At 48.1% G+C, this 18,537-nt stretch overlaps 1 protein-coding gene across 1 annotated transcript in view; it reads left to right on the top strand.

Moving 5' to 3' along the window:
* TENM4 (teneurin transmembrane protein 4) overlaps positions 1 to 18,537 on the top strand; it is a 431,057-nt gene that overhangs the window by 208,926 nt on the left and 203,594 nt on the right. The window contains exons 5-6 of the mRNA XM_069469155.1: positions 8,654 to 8,752; positions 9,958 to 10,193. Of these exons, the coding sequence (XP_069325256.1) occupies positions 8,654 to 8,752; positions 9,958 to 10,193 (335 nt within the window). The remainder of the gene's footprint in view (positions 1 to 8,653; positions 8,753 to 9,957; positions 10,194 to 18,537) is intronic.

The following is an 18,537-nucleotide window of genomic DNA, read 5'->3' on the forward strand; positions in this document are numbered from 1 at the left end:
ACCACATGGAACCTTTTCTTTTTCCTTATACTTCATTACTCAAGTAAGCAATGTTCAGTGCTGAACAGTTAAAAAATGAAATAAGCAAGAAGAAAAGAAAATCACCTGTATCTATCACTAAAATGTAACAATCATTGTTAACACATAGGTACATACATATACCACTTTATATATATATATTCATGCACATATGTAACATCATATATGATATATATTATTGTAGTACATATATTTAATATTCAGTATATGTCTGTGCATGTATAATACATACATGTGTATTTATAAGCATTTTCCCAGATGCCAACCCTTTTCATGTCTCTGTGCATCTAAGGACAGCCTAAAACTGGGAGAGGTGCCTAATACACTGGATAACACAATCATAATTCTGGATCTTAATACTGACCTTAACCGGTTGATGGCACAAAACTAACAAGGTACAGTTTAAGAGGGATCAATGTCAAGTCTGGGAGGTAGAATCACAGGCTGATCAGATGAAAAGAATAGGGTCTCTAAAGTCTGATGGACCTTCATTCCTACCTTGGCTTTAACATTACTGGCTGAGCAAGTTCCTTATCATCCCTGATCCTTGATTCCCCCATCTTTAAATTGAGATAAGAATTCCTGCATCTCAAAGAGGTAGGGAGGAAATAAATGAGATATGTAAGAAGTACACAGCATAGTGCCTGGCAGTTAAGAGCCACACCATAAAAGCTATTGTCCATTTGTTATATATATCTGCTTCCTTTAGCAACCCTGTGAAAAGAAAAATTACTCAAAAAATATTTATTGAGCTCCCACTCACCGGACAAATTAAGAAGAAATAGTAGGTTCTACCTTTTCTCTTCTTTGGAAAAGTAAGTTTGATCCCGATATTCTGCAGGTATAAGTGATGGTCCGTTCACCATAGCAAATTGTTCAAAGCACAGGTTTTAGGGCCAGATACACCCTATGCTCAAACCCCTATCCTACTCTTCACTAACTGTGGGCCTAGACCTTAAATTTCATCTCTAAAATGGAGACAATAATAGTGACTTTCTGTTCTGATTATCTATTGCTGCATAACAAACCACTCCTAAACTTAGTAGCTTAAATAACATCCAGTTGATTATATTTCACCATGTGAGTCAAGAGTTCAGGAAGGGCTCAGCTGGGCTATTCTTCTGCTCCACATGGTGTTAACAGGAGTCAGTTGGTGGTACCCAGCTGGCAACTGGACTGGTCTTAAGGATCCAAGATGGCTTTGCTTACATGCCTTGCTGGGGATGTCTGGAAAGCTAGGTTAAGTGGTACCTCTCTGTAATGTAGTCTCAGGGCCTCTCCACATGGTCTTCCTAGTAGGGTAGTTGTGCTTCATACTTTAGTGGCTTAGGGCCCCAAGGCACTGAGACAAAAGCCATTGACCCTTTTAAAGGCTTGCACTGGAAATGGCACAGTGTTACTTCTGCCGTATGGTGTTGGCCAAAACAATGATGGGCTGGCCAGCTTCAAGGAGAAGGGAAACAGACCCCATTTCTCATTGGGAGAAGTGTCAAAGAATTTGTGGCTATATTTAATCCATTATATTACCTCTTAAGGCTGTTGTAGCAATTACATTAAGATAATGTCTGAAAATGTCTTAGCGTACAGTAAGTGCTCAACTGCTTATCACGTAGTACTTGTTATCCAGTAAATGTTCACTGAATGTGCCTAACAGGGAAGACACTGAAGAGAACAGACTCTCCTACGGTAGATAAATACTATGGCAGAGGTAAGCACAGCAAATGTGCTATGTTTTAATTGGCTTGGGATCCCCAGCACTCAACCCAGGGCTTGCCACAGCATGGCGGCTGCTTGATAAATATTCACACACAGGTAAAATGAATGAATGATGGAAAAAATGAATGAATAAACTTACTTAATTCAGACTTGAGTGGGGAAAAGGGAAGGCTTCCTGGTAGACCTGGTACAGTGTGACTGAGAGGTGAAGAGCAAGCAGGAGTCCCCCAGGAACATGAGGAGAGGAAGGGAGGGCCTGAGAGAGGCACAGTCTGAGCAAAGGCCTGGAAGACCAAGAGAGAAGGGCTTATTTGAGATAGTTGTCCTGAACAGCTTTTGCTAGGCCCCACTGGGACAGGAGCCTCTCAATGCCAGACAAACAGTCACAGACCATTCCCTAATTGTCAGACTGAGTCTATGTTGGAGTCTAAAATAAATAGCTGAGCACATACTATAACAGCTGGTAGAATGACCGAGAGGAATTTAGGTTTCATGCTGGCAGGAAAAGACAGGCTAGCAGAAGGAGGAAGGAGAGGGCTTCGGTAAGCCTGCTCCTTTCTCTGTTCTCGCTGTACCTCTGACAATCTCCAGGGTTGACTGAGTCCCCCAGCGAGCAACCTGGGCCTACCTGTGCTCCCTAGAGCTGGGGTAAGACGGTGCTTTAAGCTCCTCAAGTGTGCCTGTGATCCATTCTGGTGGGAGCCATATATTAGGGTCCCCCAAACCCTGATCCACTTCTTTTGTACTCTGCAGCAACAGACGCTTAATTGATTTCACAGGGACTGTCTGATGAATAACCCGTCAGGCTCCTGTCAGTTGAGGAGAAGCCAGAGCAGGCGGCTGCCAGACCTTGGCTCTAGCTCATCTGATCGCAGCCTGGTTTGGGAGCCTGGGGCCCATGTTGTGGTCACACCGAATTTGGGGAACAGCCCTGCCCACCCTCAGGGATAGGGGCCACCCTGGCAGTCTCCAGCCCAGCCCTGGTGTGGTTCCCAGAATGGCATACAGTGCCTTCCTGCAGGCCAGGCCAACCCCTGAGCATTGCGGAGAGTTGGGATGGACAGTCTTCCTTGTCTTTGGTGATTCAGTCGCAGATACACATAAGACACAGCCCACTGCCATGTTAAAAGCGTATGGTCTTTTGAGGGAAACAGACCAGACCCATAAGTGAATGAAGACAGGCACTGTGAATAATGCTCTGATAGAGGGAGTACTCTGAGCAGAGAGGAGACTGTGGTTCCCTCTCCTTTGGCACATTAAGTAATAATCATAACGAATACGCAAAAAGCCCTTACTGGAAACAGCCAGATGCTGTTCTAAGCACCTCACACATACTAGCTCTCAAAACTCTTTCGTTAGGTAGTATGTTGGGGGTCCTCAAGACCAGCCCCAGGTTTGATGATTTGCTAGTAGGACTACAGGACTTAACATATAGTCATCATACTCATAGCTCTGACTTATTGCAGTGAAAAGATACAAAGCAAAATCAGCAAAGGAAAAAGGCGCATGGGGTGAAGTCTGGGCAAAACCAGGCATGAGGTTCTGGAGTCCTCTCTCAAAGGAATCACACAGGATGTGCTTAATTCCCCCAGCAACGAGTTGTGACAACCCATGTGAAATGTTGCCAATCAGGGAAGCTCATTAGAGCCTCAGTGCCCAGGGTGCTGGGGGCTTCTCACATAGGTACCTCTTGCCTAGCGAGTACCCAAATTCCACACTCCCAGTAGGAAAGCAGGTGTTCAGCATAAACCACAGCGTTCACGCAAATAGCTTAGGCACAGTGAGTTGGCCACTCTCATCAGTTCATGGTGAGAACCCTCCTGAAACCTAACCTCCTAGACACCAGCCAAGGGCCAACCTTTATAAGCAGGTCTTTCAAAGCATTGCAGTCAGGACTACTGTCTTAGCTCTTCTGCACACATGGGTAGTCTTATTATCATCCCCATTTTAGAGGTGAAGAATCTGAAGCACAGAGAAGGAACTTGCCCAAGGTCCCTCAGCCAGTAAGTAGCAGGGCCAGGGTCCCTTCTGCGGGCGGGCTCCAGAGCCAATACAACTGACCACTCCCCACTGCCTGCCAGCCTCCTGGTTCTTATAGTCAGAAATCCATTGAGAGGAGTCTGCAGGGAGAAAGGAATTCTGAGTCCAGGGACTGCTGGGCATAGGCACAGGGCCAGGAGAGAGCTTGGCCTTTGGAGAGATGGCAAACAGCTGGGTGAGGTGGGAGCCCAGGGAGTCTCCTGAGGATGGGAGCAAACAGAGATCCTCTGCAGAGGAGGGTCTTGAGTTACGTGAAAAGGAGGCTGTACTCTTCCCTGTGGGCATGGAAGCTCGGGGTGGTAGAAGTGGTGGTGAGTAGCTAGCAGCATTCTTTAAATCAGAGGGTGGATTATGGGGTTGGCCTTCTAGAAGTATCACTGTGGTCTGGAAGCCCTGGTACCTGGTTCATTTTTTTTTTCCCTATTCATTTGTTCAAATGCCAGCTCTATAACTAACTCTCTGTGTGGCCTTGGCTGAGTCACTGACCCACTGCACCCCTTGGAGGCTCAGCTGCAGGTGGTGGGGTTTGATCCCTGCCTGTCCTGCCCCTCTACGTAGCAGTGGGAATCAGATGCAGCAGTGGCTTTCCCAGGGCTTTTGGGCAGAAATGTGATCCAGGACAATGGACTCGTTGGGAGAAGGTGAGCTGTTAAACAGGACAGTCCTGAAGAACTACTGGCCCCTGCAGCTTCCTGGCCACTTCCTTCCTAAAAGCCATTTGTTCTGCCCTTGCGAGATGAGCTCAGCCTGCCCTGGGTCAGACAGATGGGCCTGGAAGCCCGTATTGCAGGCAGTTCAGGGGCTAGTAGAAGGTGCTGCCCTCCCCCACCCCCGCACTACTCACCCAAGCTGAAAGGGGAGCCAGTCCCTCCCCCGCTCTGAGAATAGCTTTAAGAACAGGGCTCCACTTGGCTGCAGCTCCCTCCCCAAGTACTACTGACCTCCTTCCTGGGAGGCATCTTGGGGCTGGGAGGTCAGAGAGATCAGGTGTGAGTCCCATCTCTGCCTTTTCTTTGCTTTATGATCCTGGGCAGTCACTTAACCTGTCTGGGCCTTAGTTCCCATATCTGTAAAATGGGGCAATAACACCCACCAGTGTGCAGGTCAAGTGAATCAGGTGGCCTTACCTGAGCTCCCAGCAGCAGTGAGAGGAGACCATGCAGGGCTGCAACCCAAGGTGGGCCCAGCAGCTTAGGGTCCTCATCAAGAAATCCTTACAGCTTCTGTTTCTCAGAAGAACTGGACACCCAGAGTGTTGGGGCGGGGGATGGTAAATTTAAAGGGGAGCCTTGAACTGGGAGTCAGGACACCTGGGTTGTACTTTCAGCTCTGCCCCTGACTTGCTGTGGGTTTGGGAGCAGGGCACATGTCTCTCTGGGCCTCAGTTTCCTCATCAGTCAAATGATGACAAATAATTTGACCCACAACTAAGTTTTAAAAGTACAAAGTAAGGCTTTTCGAGGCAGCAGTAGCATTCTGAATAGCCAGCATTTTCAGCAAGTGCTCACGTCCCCCCAAATTCCCGAGTGATCTGAGTGATTAATAGCCGAGTTAGCTGAATGTGGAAGCTCTTTCAGGAGATCTGGCACCCTATTGCTCTAGAAGGCCTTTATTCTGTTGCCTTGCCTCTTTTCTTGTCCTGATAGATCTGTACTTTTAGGAGATAATTATCTGTTCTCTCCCTTTTTAGAAATAACTGTTTCCTTTTCAATTACAAAAATCAAAATGAAAATTACTCTTCATCCAGTCACTTAAAAATCCCCACTGTTAACATTTTTGTCTTTATCCTTTGTCTTTTTTGTCTGATTTTATTTCTTTGTGTATTTCTAATGCTTTTAAGCTATAGATTTGACCCTGAGAGCCCAGTCCCAGCTAGTGATGCCAGCCAACTCCCGGGCCTTTAGGGAGTGTGCCATGCTGCCAGCCGCAGGCCCCAGGGAGGCGACCAGAGCTCTTCCCTGGGCCCCCTGGGCAGGGGCCTTGGGACCTGCTCACACTGTAGAGAGAGCAGACAATTCCCTCCTGAAATGCAAGGGACGGAGGAAGTAATAATAAAACACCACCTGTGGCTGCCTTCAGTTAAGCACCAACTGTGTGCCTGCTGTATGCCTGGCTTGCTTCCCTTTTATAACCCTGAATTTAGCAGCATTCGGCATATGTTTATTGAGGGCCGTTACTACATACCAGCCATTCTTCTAGACTCTGGGCAGATAGCAGTGAACAAGATGGATAAAACTCCTGCCTCGTGGAACTTAAATTGCATTAAGAAAAAATACAATAAGCAGGTAAACATATATGCACATATACATGTGTGTAAACATATGGATATACATTTCTCTCTTCCTAATCATGCCCTGGCCCCTTGCACTGGCACTGCCTTATATTCTCCTTATATATGCAGAGTGTTGAGTGCTGTGAGGAGTAATCAGTACAAGGGGCTAGGGCGAGGTTGGGAAGAGTGGGGTGGGGGCTATTAGGGTGAGAAGGTAGTAGTTGAGAAGGGAGGTTATATTTCATGCAGGTATTTGGGGGAGGGATTTGATCCATAGAGGTATTTGGGGGAGGGATTTGATCCATAGAGGTATTTGGGGGAGGCAGATGAAAGCAAAGGCTTGGCTTGTTGGAGAAACAGCTAGTGAAGCTGTAGCACAGAAAATGAGTTTGAAAAGTAGCAGGGGCCGGATCCTACAAAATCTTGTGGGCCCTGGTAAGGACTATGGTTTTATTCTAAAAGGCTTGTGAAGTCACTGGAGGGTTGAGAGCAGAGAAGTGATACCCAAATTACACTTTGGTTCTATAAGCGAGCATTATCCCCTTCTGTGGATGCTCAGATGGGCTCACCTGCCGAGGGCCAGTGAATGATGGGTCTGGGACTCAGGTCCTGTGTGCCTCCCACTGGGCCACCAAGCCTCCCATCAGCAGAGCCACCTGCATGGAGGTAGAAATGAAGCCACTCTGAGGGACTTCCACACCCCTGCAGTTCCTCCCAGGCACTGTGGAAGGCCTCAGGGGCCCTGGACAGCAGCAGAACAGCCTACCGTCCAGGCTGCTGGGCCCAGACAGCGCTTGGTGACTCACTGAACCAGGGGTCCCCACCACTATGCAGTGCTCGGCGGCCTGGCTACAAAACAGTGTTGCCTTGATCTCTCGCTGTCCCCCCACGGATGTTAACGACATGGGACGTTGAAACAGTACTTAACAGCCCCTCCTCGTTTTGGTCTTTGAGGCTGGCCAGGGGGTGGGAGTCACAAGGCCGTGCAGAGTGAGACAGGGTTATGAAGCAGAGAGGGCCTGAGCTCTGGGGTCAGACAAACCCCAGTTCCAGTTCCAGCTGTGTCACTGGTTTATGATACGACGTTAGAAGTTAATTCTGTGAGCCTTGCTTTGCCAGTCTGCAAAAGAGCAATGATAATACAGACTTTGTAGGGTTGTTTTGAGGAATAAGATTTAAATTAGATAGTTGCAGAGCTCTGAGCATAGTAATTATGTGGTAGATACAGGGTAGATAGCAGCTATTATATTTAGCTTTAGTCCTTCTATAATATTTGTATAGTCCTTAAAACTTCTTCCAGCATTATCTCAGTTGATCCTTATAGCCAGCTTGTGAATTTAGTATTATAATGCCTTTTTACATGAAGGAAGTAAGATTAAGAGAGGTTAACGGTTTTACCCAAACTCACACAGCAAGAAAGTAGCATAAAAGGGACTTGAATCTGGGTATACTGGTTCTCAAGACCTGGCCAAAGTCAGAAGGAAGGTTCTTGGCAGGGGTGGGCCCAAAAGTTAGCTTTCTGCAGTTAGTCCTTCCTCCGGGCACACGGAACAGGCTGAAGCCACCACTAGGGTGTTAGCAATGACTCACTATGGGGTCTGAAAGTGAGCTGGCAGCAACCCTGAAAATATCAGAAAACAGGCCCCAGGGCACTCAGGTGTGAATGATGTCACGTAGCAAGCCTGGTTGACACCAAAAAGGGCCAGTGTATCTGTCTTCATTCTGGGTTAGAAGTAGGCAAAGTCACAAAGCGCTGGCTGCCCTCAGTGTACTTGGGGGACAGAATATTCCCTCTGTTTTCTGTGTGGTGCCATCCTTGCTAACCAGTCATCATCCAGGTCCCTGCACAGCTAAAGGACCATGATACTCCAACCATGGGCAGCACCAACCTGGGAACCTGAGAGAAATACAGAGCCTCAGGCCCCATGTGCCCTGCTGACCCCGAATCTCTAGGGGTGGGCCTCAGCAATGCACTCCAGATGGGTTGATGCTTACTCAAGTTTGAGAACATTGCTTTAGAAAATAATAGCCAAAAATGCTTGACTTTCTTTTTTCTTTGGACTAGCAAAATGAGTGTCTCTACTACCCTTTAAGCAGCTGTAAGCAGTATCAAGTAGAAGAGAAAGAACAGGCTTTGTAATCAGATAAACCTGAGCTCAAATTTCTACTCTGGACCTTGCTAGCTGGTGAGCTTGGCAAGTCCTGTTACCTCTGCATATCTCAGCTTCCTCATCTGTAGAATGGGGATAGCATGCCTTCCTCACTTAAACTATTTTGAAGACTTGAGAAAATGACTGTAACATACCTAGCTCAGTGTTGGACACATGTCAGGCCTCCTCAGCGAGAGCTGTGATTTGATGCACAAATGGCCAGATGTTCGGGTTTGTATAGAGAATGTTCCCTCTGGATGCTCTGTGCCAGGTGGACCCCTTGCACATGTGGCTTGCACACTGACCCATCGCCTGGAAACCGCGTCCCGCTGGTCTCACGCACAGCTGCACCAAACAGCCACTTTATGTGTTTCTCTACTATCCCCCTCATCGATGCATGACTCATTGCTTCATTCATGTCTCCATGTGTGCGTAGAAACCTAGGCAAGCAGCCATTCCTAGGGACATTGCAGGACAACCTCATTGAGATGGACATTCTCGGCGCCTCCCGCCATGATGGGGCTTACAGTGACGGGTAGGTGACATCCCCATGCTCTTCTCTGTGTGTGCTCTCCCCGTGGCTCCTGCGCTTGCATGCAGACCTGAGACCTTTCCCTGGGATCTCCTGGGGGAGGTGACCCATGTTGCATGCCCATCCCCAAGTCCATGTTCAACTTGCAACAGTGTATCCTTGGAATACCCTGTCCCCCAGCATATTAACAGTCTTGTTAATATGCAGCTCTCGGCATCTCACTGGCTGCCTTTGCCATTCTGAAAACCATCTCATGTAGCGGTGTTTATGCAGCACAGGCCCTGTATCGTATGTATTCTGAGTGTGTATTCTGTGGCCTGAGGCATCTGGAACCCCAACAGAGGTGGGTTTCCCCTAAGACTTGCAGGGGTGTACAGTGCAACTAATGCACCCCACTTCCCAGGCTGCGTGCAAGTCCTCCCATGGCCATGGTTAAAGCCAAGCTGTGGAGGATTCCCTGACACCTAGTTTGGCCACAACCATGTGCTTTGACTGTGGCCTGCTGCCCTCAAGACTGCAGCTGGGCTGTAGGGTGCAGCTGCCCGTCTGCCCTCTCACACAGCTTTTACCTGGGGCTTGGAAGGCAGCAGTCTGGCTTCTGAGCAGAGTGACTTGCAGGCATTTGCTGCCACTGGCTGTGTAACAGCCACTAGGGGACTCTTGGCCATGGTGGAAGTTAGTGGTGGTTTCTTCGCTTCAACACCAACAAGACCCCCTTTAAAAAGAATGGTACTTCAATCCTCAGCCAGGATGCACTGGCAATGTACATACTGGAAGGAGAAGAAAAATTTTAGGCCCTATTGTCTCCAGGGGATAGAACAGGATTTTAGACACTTTCCAAGCTACTGTAATAATTTTAGAGAACAGGGAGTTTGTTCCCCAAGAAACAGAAACTGAGTCCCATCCATTCCCAGGAAAAGGATCTCAACGCCAGCCTTCTGTTGAGTTGGTAACACCTGCCTTGCCTTGGGTGGGTTTCCCACGGACAGGGCTCTCCCATCCATGTTCCGTGGAAACGTGTCTTCATGTGCCCTGTTTTGTGGTCTGGTCTGTGTTCTCCTTTTCGCGTCCCTCCCTTTGTCTCTGGGTGACTCTCTCTCTAGGCTCCTCTGCATGCCTCTTCTACCGCTGCCTGTGTCCTGCAGGTGTGTCTGGGCGCCCAGGCGGCCGGCAGACCCTGATGCCCTCCTGCTCCTCTCCGTCCGCAGGCACTTCCTCTTCAAGCCTGGAGGCACCTCCCCGCTCTTCTGCACCACGTCACCAGGGTACCCGCTGACGTCCAGCACGGTGTACTCCCCTCCGCCCCGGCCCCTGCCCCGCAGCACCTTTGCCCGGCCGGCCTTCAACCTCAAGAAGCCCTCCAAGTACTGTAACTGGAAGTGCGCAGCCCTGAGCGCCATCGTCATCTCGGCCACGCTGGTCATCCTGCTGGCGTACTTCGTGGGTAAGCGCCCCCTGACCCGGGCTTCCCTTGGCTCCCCTTTGGCCCAGAGGGCAGTGACCAAGACAGCTGTGGGCACTGAGGCTCCTCACCAGCATGGCAGTCAGAGCACGCAGTGTGTGCCAAGCAGTGCTGGCGTGCTGGATGGCCTGCACCCCCAAACTGTCAGGGTCAGCTCTTCGGGGCCCTTCTCCCCGCTCTGCACTTATACCAGGAAGGAAGCTGAGTGCGTGTCCCTTCACGTGTTGGGCGCCTAGCACAGAGGCGTTAGCACTCAGTAGGACTAGCCTTTGCGGTGGTGACCTATGGCATGCGTGTCATAGACTGGAGTCACTACAAACGAAATGACAAGTTGGAGAGGCTGGGCAGCAGGCAGCCTCTCTCGTGGGCGCCTCACGGCTGCAGTGAGGAGATGCAGTGCCCTGGGGCTGGAGGGAAACTGCCGGTAAAGCACGTCTGAAGGCAAAGGTGTGGCGAGGCAGTCAGAGGGTATCATGGCAACCAAGGTCCAGAGTTAAACCATCATCAGGAACCCAGGGAGATTCCGACTGAGGAGGAGCACGTCCCAGTGAGCAGACAGAGCTGGCGGGGGGATGCGTGGAGTGCGGAGTCCCACTCACCTGAGCCCCAGCATGACAGGGCCCTGAAGAGCTCTGCCTGTCCCCCCGCCTGGCTGCAGCAGGGCGGCTCTCACTCCGCAGTCCTCTGATGTGTTTCTGACAGTCTGGTTTCCTACGTCTGACCCCGCCCTTTGGTCTTCTCCCAGGGAAGATATTAACCTGGAAAGATGTGGGCATTGTGTGGTCTGCTGCCTCTGTGTACTCAGCCTCTTGGCAAGGCATGGAAGGGAAGGCTGGCTTCCCCTGTCCTTTCCAGCCTTCAGATGCTATAATTCTCAGATTTAAGATAGGTCCGGCCAACTTGAGAAGGCCTTGAACCCACGCCTGAGAATGCTGAGATGATTCTCTAAGCAAAGGGGACTTTTTCAGCACAAGCCCCGCAAATAGAAATAGAACTAATCAGCAGAGGCCAAAAGAAGACAGAGTGCTGCCCAGTGTGAAAAAGAACTTTGTAATAAGAAAAGCCAGTGTGGCTGGGAAGAGGCTGTCTTGAGCGGTAGCAAGTGCTGCCACTAGGAGCCATTAATAGAGCACGGGCCACCACTGTTCAAAAGGTGGAGATGGGGTTCAGGCATGGATGGAAGTTTGGGTGATACAAGTTGTGTGCTCACTTTTCTCTCAGGATGCTTCAATTTTATAAAAGCAAGGGGTCAGGAGATGACAGTCCTGGAAACAAGAATGTCTCCTAAAGTAGCTCAAGCTATAATAATCCTCCTCTGGTATGTCAGGTCTTTTCCCCTTGTCAATACTAGCTTTGAGAATTTCTTGGCTCCCAGGCCAGGATGGCATGCCTGTTTCATCTCTCCTTCTATCTGATTGATTAGTTCTTGCTGCCTAGAAAGCTGTGTTGGGAAAGATTCTGTGATTGATGTCTGTCATGGTCACAGGAATGGAAAATATTGATGACGTATCAGGCATTTGCCATCCCTGCTCTTGGTCCTTGGCTAAAAGGAACAGCCAAACTGGGAGAGGTCAGGGCCTACCCAGGCTCCGTGAGAGGTGTGTCATCGATACAGATCGCATCAAGGTGAGGGTTGCGGGGTTCTATGCACCATTGCTTTGTATGAAGTTTCTTCAGGCACCACCAATACTGTGTCCCCACCAGCCACTGACACAGCTCCTGCTTTTGACTGACATTATTATATTTCCTAAGCAAGTAGACTTTTCGACAGGCAGTGTCACTGTTCTAAAGTCGTTTGCTGCATATAGACATCAATTTGTTTTGCATTGAAGTTTTGAAGTTTCTACCATGTAGTCTAGTTCAATGAGAAAAAATAAATCTTTACATGATTAATCAAACTCTCTCCTATTTTCTTTCCTGTGGGTTTCTTCCTCTCCCATTTAATAAGAATACATGGTTGGTCTTTAGCTATCTGAAGATAGGGGCTACTGTTGGAAGTAGTGAGCGCCCTGTCAGAAAGCGTACAAATAGAGCTCAGTGAGCACTTAGCAAGAATAAGATTCAAGCACTGACTAGGGGTTTTCCTTGGACGACCTTTAATTTTTCTTCCAGTGTTGACAGTCTTAGAATCTACGATTTTATGAATTTTATTTTTCATTCAGCAAACCATACAGAGTGTCTGCTTTGAGCCAGGCATGATGCTAAGTGCTAGGGTTAAAGATACGGTCCCTACCCCTGAGGCATCATAGCTTAAAAGAGGAGATCGCTATGTTAGCAGGCAAATCTAAAACTGATTGATTTACACAGCAGCTCAGGGGCTGTGGGAATACCCAACCCCAGCCGAGGGGACTAGAGAAGGCTTCCTGAGAAAGGTGATGTTTGAGCTGAATTTTAAAGTAGGCATTAGCCAGAAGTAGACATGCAGGAAGGGTATTTCAAAGTAGGGGAACTTACAAAGACTTGAAAAAGGATGATGTGTTGGCAAAGAAATTTTCTGTATTTGAAGTATTTGTGTGGGGTGCACCATTGGAGTTAATACAGGAGATTATACATAATCTTCATCAGATTATGAAGATCAGCTAGGAGGACAAGTTGAGGACCTTATTGTCTGGGCAGTTGGGAAGCCATTGAATGATTTTAAGCCGTGGTAGGACATAGTCAGATTTTTATTTTAGAAAGATAAGGGTAGAGGAAGGAAAGAGTAGAAGGCAGACCTGGTGGGAAACTATTGCAGTGAACTAGTCAGGAAAAGCTGATGGCCTCAACAAAGACAATGACAATGTAGGTGGAGAGGGTAGATCTAAGGTCACTTCGGGAGGATTTGTGTCTCAAGTCATTGATAGTATGTCCTTGCCAAGAATAAATACTTCCTTCTGATAAAGTTCTATCTGTGTAGAAGCATTAAGACTGGACTCTAGAGTTCATATCCAAGGGTCAGGTCAGAGAGGCAAGCCTGGGGAATTCCTTTTGTCACCTGGAGATTCAGCCCAGCGAAAGCCCACACAGCAGCTGTTCGCCCTTGGGCAATTAATTCCTTCTCTTTCTGAGTTCTGATTTCCCCTTCTGGAAAATAGGCACAGCCCACTACCTCAGAAGGATGTTTGCGAGGTGGGAGTAGGCTCATGCAGGTGAACACATTGCAGGTGTGAGGACCTCCCAACCTTGCTTCAAGGCCGGGCGGGTAGCAGCCTTGTTGCTTGGTCTCCTTCAGCTGCTGAGGGCAAGGGATGAACATCTTGTGGCTTGACCATAATTACAGGCTGTGATGACTAACTTGTAAGGAGCTATCAATTATTAAAAACCAAATTAATTGTCTCAGCCAAGCACAAATATCCTTAACAAAGACTCTCTTCCAACAGACCAAGTGATCTAATCAACAGGCGAAAGCACAGATATTTAATTAGATTTTTGATGAAAAATTGTGTTTAATTTCAAGTATAATCAATTATTAATTACTGTAATGAGTGAGTCTGACTGGATTTACTAATTAACTCATTTAAAAATTATGAATAACCTTTTCATTTCTAATTATTTTCTACACGCTATCAAGTTCCAGATAAGAACTGCATCAGCTCACCAGTAGAGGGGGAGGCAGAAACCGAGGGCAGGAAGAATTTTGCTTTTGCGCGTGTCTGCCCAGGGCTGCCACGTCTGGATGGTGATCCTGACAGATCCATTCCTCCGTCTCTTAGTTGGGAAGTTTCTTGAGAAACTTGTGCAACCAGTGACCTTCCCATTATAGATATATTTATAGGCATTTTCATGGGAAAATAGAGAAACTGGAGTCAGCACTTACCACCCACAAAGCCTGCAGAGCCGAGGGCCTTGCCTCTGGGCCCTCTCCTGCTCTGCGGGGAGTGTCAGTTGGCTGCTCCAGCCTGGGCTGGGATCTTCAGGCCGCTGTGGGATCTCTTCAGAGAGAAGAGGCCAATTCAGCAAGGCAGCTGGTGAGGATGGGTTTGCATGGTTCTGTTCACCCGTTCCCCCTAGCAAGGGGTCAGGTCCTTGTTGGTCCCCATTTGAATACCCTGCATTTTCTTTTCTGAAGAAATCTGTTTGCAGAACAAAAGGTGAAGGGAGTGATATGAGGAGAAGGCTAGTTTTAGGTCAAACCATGAAGCGTGTACAGCCATGGCAATAATGCCGTGTTTTATAGCATTTAATTGTTTTTTTAAACATTTTCAGCAAAGGAAGTGTGGTGTGGAGTAGTACATAACTCTGGCTATTGTTTATCATTAATAGTGAGAGCAGTTAGCTCTGACCATGTGCTGTCCACGCACCCCTTTCTGCTCTAAGCACGTTGCTTGTGTTTTCTCATTGGAATCTCCTAACAACCTGTAATTTACAGGGGAGGACACTGAGCCCCAGTGAGCTTGAGTAACTTGCCCACTGTCACATGGCATATGCTTGGACTGGGACCCACCTGATCACAGGCACTCTAGCTCTTGAACTAATGCTTTTTAAAATTTTTTCTCTTTTGAGCTCACACTCTTAACCCTCATAACATCACTTTCCCATCCTAGTATTTGGTCCTTTGAATTTTTACTATATGCCTAGCCTTAGGCCAAGCCCATTATGTATGTCATCTCTCTGGACCCTCACAACCATTCTGTGGGATGAGTATCATTTTCTGTATCTTCTAGATGAGGAAACTAAAGCTCAAAGAAGTTTGCAACTTTCCAGGGTCACACAACCAGTAAACGATAGCCGGGATTCAACCCTGACATGGGATTTCAAAGGCCACGCTTTCAACCACCTGCTGCCTAGGTCCTGGGCCCACAATGTAGAGTCAAAAGGCCCCAATTCAGACCAGGCTCTGTCATTTGCTGACTGTGTAAACTTGGGCAAGTTGCTTAACCTCTCTGAACCTCAGTTTCCACTTTTCTCATGACTTTATAACAGTTGTGGTTGGGATGATTAGCACATTTTATAGGAGAGGAAACCAAGGGCAGCGTCACGGTTGAGAGCGTGGGTTCTGAAATGAGGCTGCCTGCTTTCAAATCTCCGCTCTGGGGCTTACCAGCTTTGTGATGCCAGGCGAGTTGCCGTAATCTCGCTCAGCCTCAGAATGAGGGTATGTTAGCAGTTACTTCACAGGCTTGTTGTGAAATTCCAGTAGGGTAATTTGCACCAAGTACCTGGCCCACTGGCTGGCACAGAGTTAGATACTATTGCTATTAATAGTACTATTAGTACCATTAGCATCACAGGTAAAAGAGTATTAGAGACTCCTGAGTGGCACTAAACTGGGACCAGGCCTGTCTCACTGCAGTGCCCGCGGGCTTCCCAGCCTGTGTTAGTCACAAGGGCAGCTGACAGAACACGCAGGGGGACCTGTCAGAAAACATTTGTAGGGATGTCTTGCTGTCCCAGGGAAGCAGCCACGAGAAGAGTCACCATCTAAAAAGTACCTCATGTCATTTCTTTAGGACAAAAGTTGATTTCTGCGTCACTGACAGTTGCCTATATCCTGATAAAACTGACAGCTTCCCTTGCGTTCTGAATCTCTACGTAAAAAGTAGACACTGAGTGACGCAGAAGAGCCACGGATTAATATCTTGAGGACTCTCTAAGCACCTATCTTGCCAGATAGACCTTTGGAAATGGAAACAAACAAGGCTCGTTAACAGTATGAAAACCAGGAACAGCGTCACATTTCACAGAAGACCTCAGTGTCCCCTGGCTGCGGTTTGGTCCATCCTCAGGCCCAGGTCCACCTTGTAGGGCGTCGGCGGCATTTGCCATGGTTTCTCCAAGGCAGCGTGGTGTTCCCCTCAGGAAAGAAGACAGGATTTGGAGCCTACCAACTCGGTGGGAATCTCAGCTCTGCCACTCTCCAGCTATGTAACCTTTGGAGCCTGGGTTTTCTCGTCTGCCAAGTGGGGAGAATAATAGCCCTGCCTCATAAGGCTGCTGTGCCGGTTAAGTAGATGATGTGATACAGGAGATGTCCCTCGCCGGTGGCCTTGGGAGATTGTTGTTACCCCTCCTTAGCCCTCACCCAAACTGCAGCGGGACTAGAGGGTCCAGTAAAGTCCTCCTGGTGTATAGCTCTCTGCCTGTAGGAAATTGCACCGGGACATAAAGGGTGGAGGCACAAATGTTTGCCTCCAGGTAACTATAGTGGAATGTTGCAACATGCACAGTAGCAGTGAGGGATCCTTTTTAAAAATTAAGTCACATTTTTCACCTCCACCAGAAGCTGATTGTAGATTACAAAAAAAAAAAAAGCAGAACTCTTGCTTGAAGTGGTGATAGTTTAATTTATAAGTGAGAATGTTGCTAAGCTTAATGTTTAATTGCTGTTCTTCAAAAGGCAGCTCTTAGCTTTGCTTGCTGGAATATTATTGCAGTTCTTGGTCTGGAAGTGCCTGGGTCATCCAGTTCTCAAGGCTATCTGGGAACTGTTGATAGAGGTGAACTTGGGCATTAAGTGTGATTTGCATAGAATTGTACAGACTCTCTCAAGATCTCTGACATTTCACTGTGCAAACTGGGCTTCAGTATGGCAGCAATCCAGTTAGAAGAGATATTAGACTTCCTTTCCCTTTAGGGTACTGTTCTCACTCCTCCACCTCCTAATGCCTTACTGTCTGCTACATACTCAATCCCTAGCACAAAGCCTGGCACAAGGTAGCTGTGCTCAGTAAGACTTGTTTGAATAAAAGATCTTGCAAGATGGTTAAGTCTGCCAAGGGTAGTCTAGGCAGAAAAACAGGACGGGCAAAAGCGTGGTGGAAGAACTGTGCATTTTATGTCCTGGGACTCAAGTACAGGTGAAATGGTCATGAGATGAGTAGAAAAAAAAAATTACAAATAGAACAACACCCCCCAACCCCCACCCCCAAATTGTTTCCATCAGGTTCAGCTCATGCACTATCAGGATCTCGGATGCTATTGGCTTCATAAGCATGGTCCTGTTGCACTTTTGGGCCCGGGTGTTATCTTGCGCAATAAGGCTCATTTTCTCTCCTTTCTCTTTGACTTTATGTCAGGCCTTTTGGACAGAAGCCATAGATTTAGCTTTATAGCCCAAAGAATGGGAAATGGAGATGATTGAACATGGTCTTTTAGGAGGAGGAAAAAGTGATAAAGATGCAGGATCCTGCATTAGCACCTTTCTCTCCAAGATTGATTCCTTCGTGCTGCTCTGTGGGAATTGCTAATAGCAAGATATATATAGATTGTTCTCTTTATAACAGAACCCAGACAGATATCTTCCAGCTCCCCAAAAGGAGGACGTAGGAGACCAGCATGGCTCTCTGCAGTTGTCTGAAATGCTGCCGTAGGGGGAGGGGGCTGCAGAGGGCAGAGCCAGCCCGAGGGGTGAAATGATGGGAGGGCCACCGTGGGCTCTGTGGGAGAAGGTTCTTCTAACAGGAGAGCTGCTTGATGGAGCGGGCTGTGCTGGGGGAGCCCGTGTCTGGAATGAGAGGAGCAGAAGTTAAAGTCCCCAGACTGTAGACCAGTGATCGCATCTGCTCTATCCTTCTGCCAGCACTAGCCCAGCCACCTGGGCAAGAGCTTATTCTCCTGAAGCTGTAGGTTCCTCATTTGTACAGTAGGAATCAAAACAAACAAATGAAAGACTGGCTAAAGTTAAGTCATTCAACATGTTTCACCGGCATGAAAGAACATTTTCCAGTTTGCAGACCTGCCCCGTCATAGAACCGTTTGGTAGTGATCTTCCTGGCAAAGGAAGTATTCATGCAGCGGGTTGTGGGGTTTGTTTGATCATTCATTTGTTTTTAATTTCAGGAGAGTTTAATAAAGAGGCTGATTACAAAAGGGAGGGCAGAGTATCAAGGAATGTGCCCCCCCAGGCTAATGACAGCAGGTTACTTACTGTTGATGTCCCAGGCACGAAGGGGCAGGGGAGGGAAGTTACCAGGACCAGGGGAGGCAGCCGCAGGGGAGGACTGCTTGGCAGGATTTGTGGTCTTCGGTAGAGGGATGGTGGTGAGGGAGCCAGGGAACAGATATCTCAACCTCACTCTCTTCCCGCCCTATGATCTCCTCCCACTGGTGGAACCCAGCTAGCTGGAAGCCAGAGTCCGAGGGAACCATTGATCCAGGCCGTGTGGATCAGCCTCCCAGGGCACGGAGCAGGGTGGAGAAGGGTGGAGAGTGAATGTGGAGGGCAAAGGGATGACATCAGTCTCCCCACCTGTTGTCACCCCTTTCCTTAGCAACGTGCAGGGATCTGACTGTACTTCTAGGGGCCTAACACTAGGGTTGAGACCCAGACACTGCTCGGGCAAGGCTCCCTTACTTACCTTTGACCCCCTCGGCCACCAGGCCCAGACCACCTCCTTTAAATCAGATT

Source organism: Eulemur rufifrons, chromosome 6, assembly GCF_041146395.1.
Source record: "Eulemur rufifrons isolate Redbay chromosome 6, OSU_ERuf_1, whole genome shotgun sequence".
In the NCBI taxonomy this organism is placed as follows: Eukaryota; Metazoa; Chordata; class Mammalia; order Primates; family Lemuridae; genus Eulemur; species Eulemur rufifrons.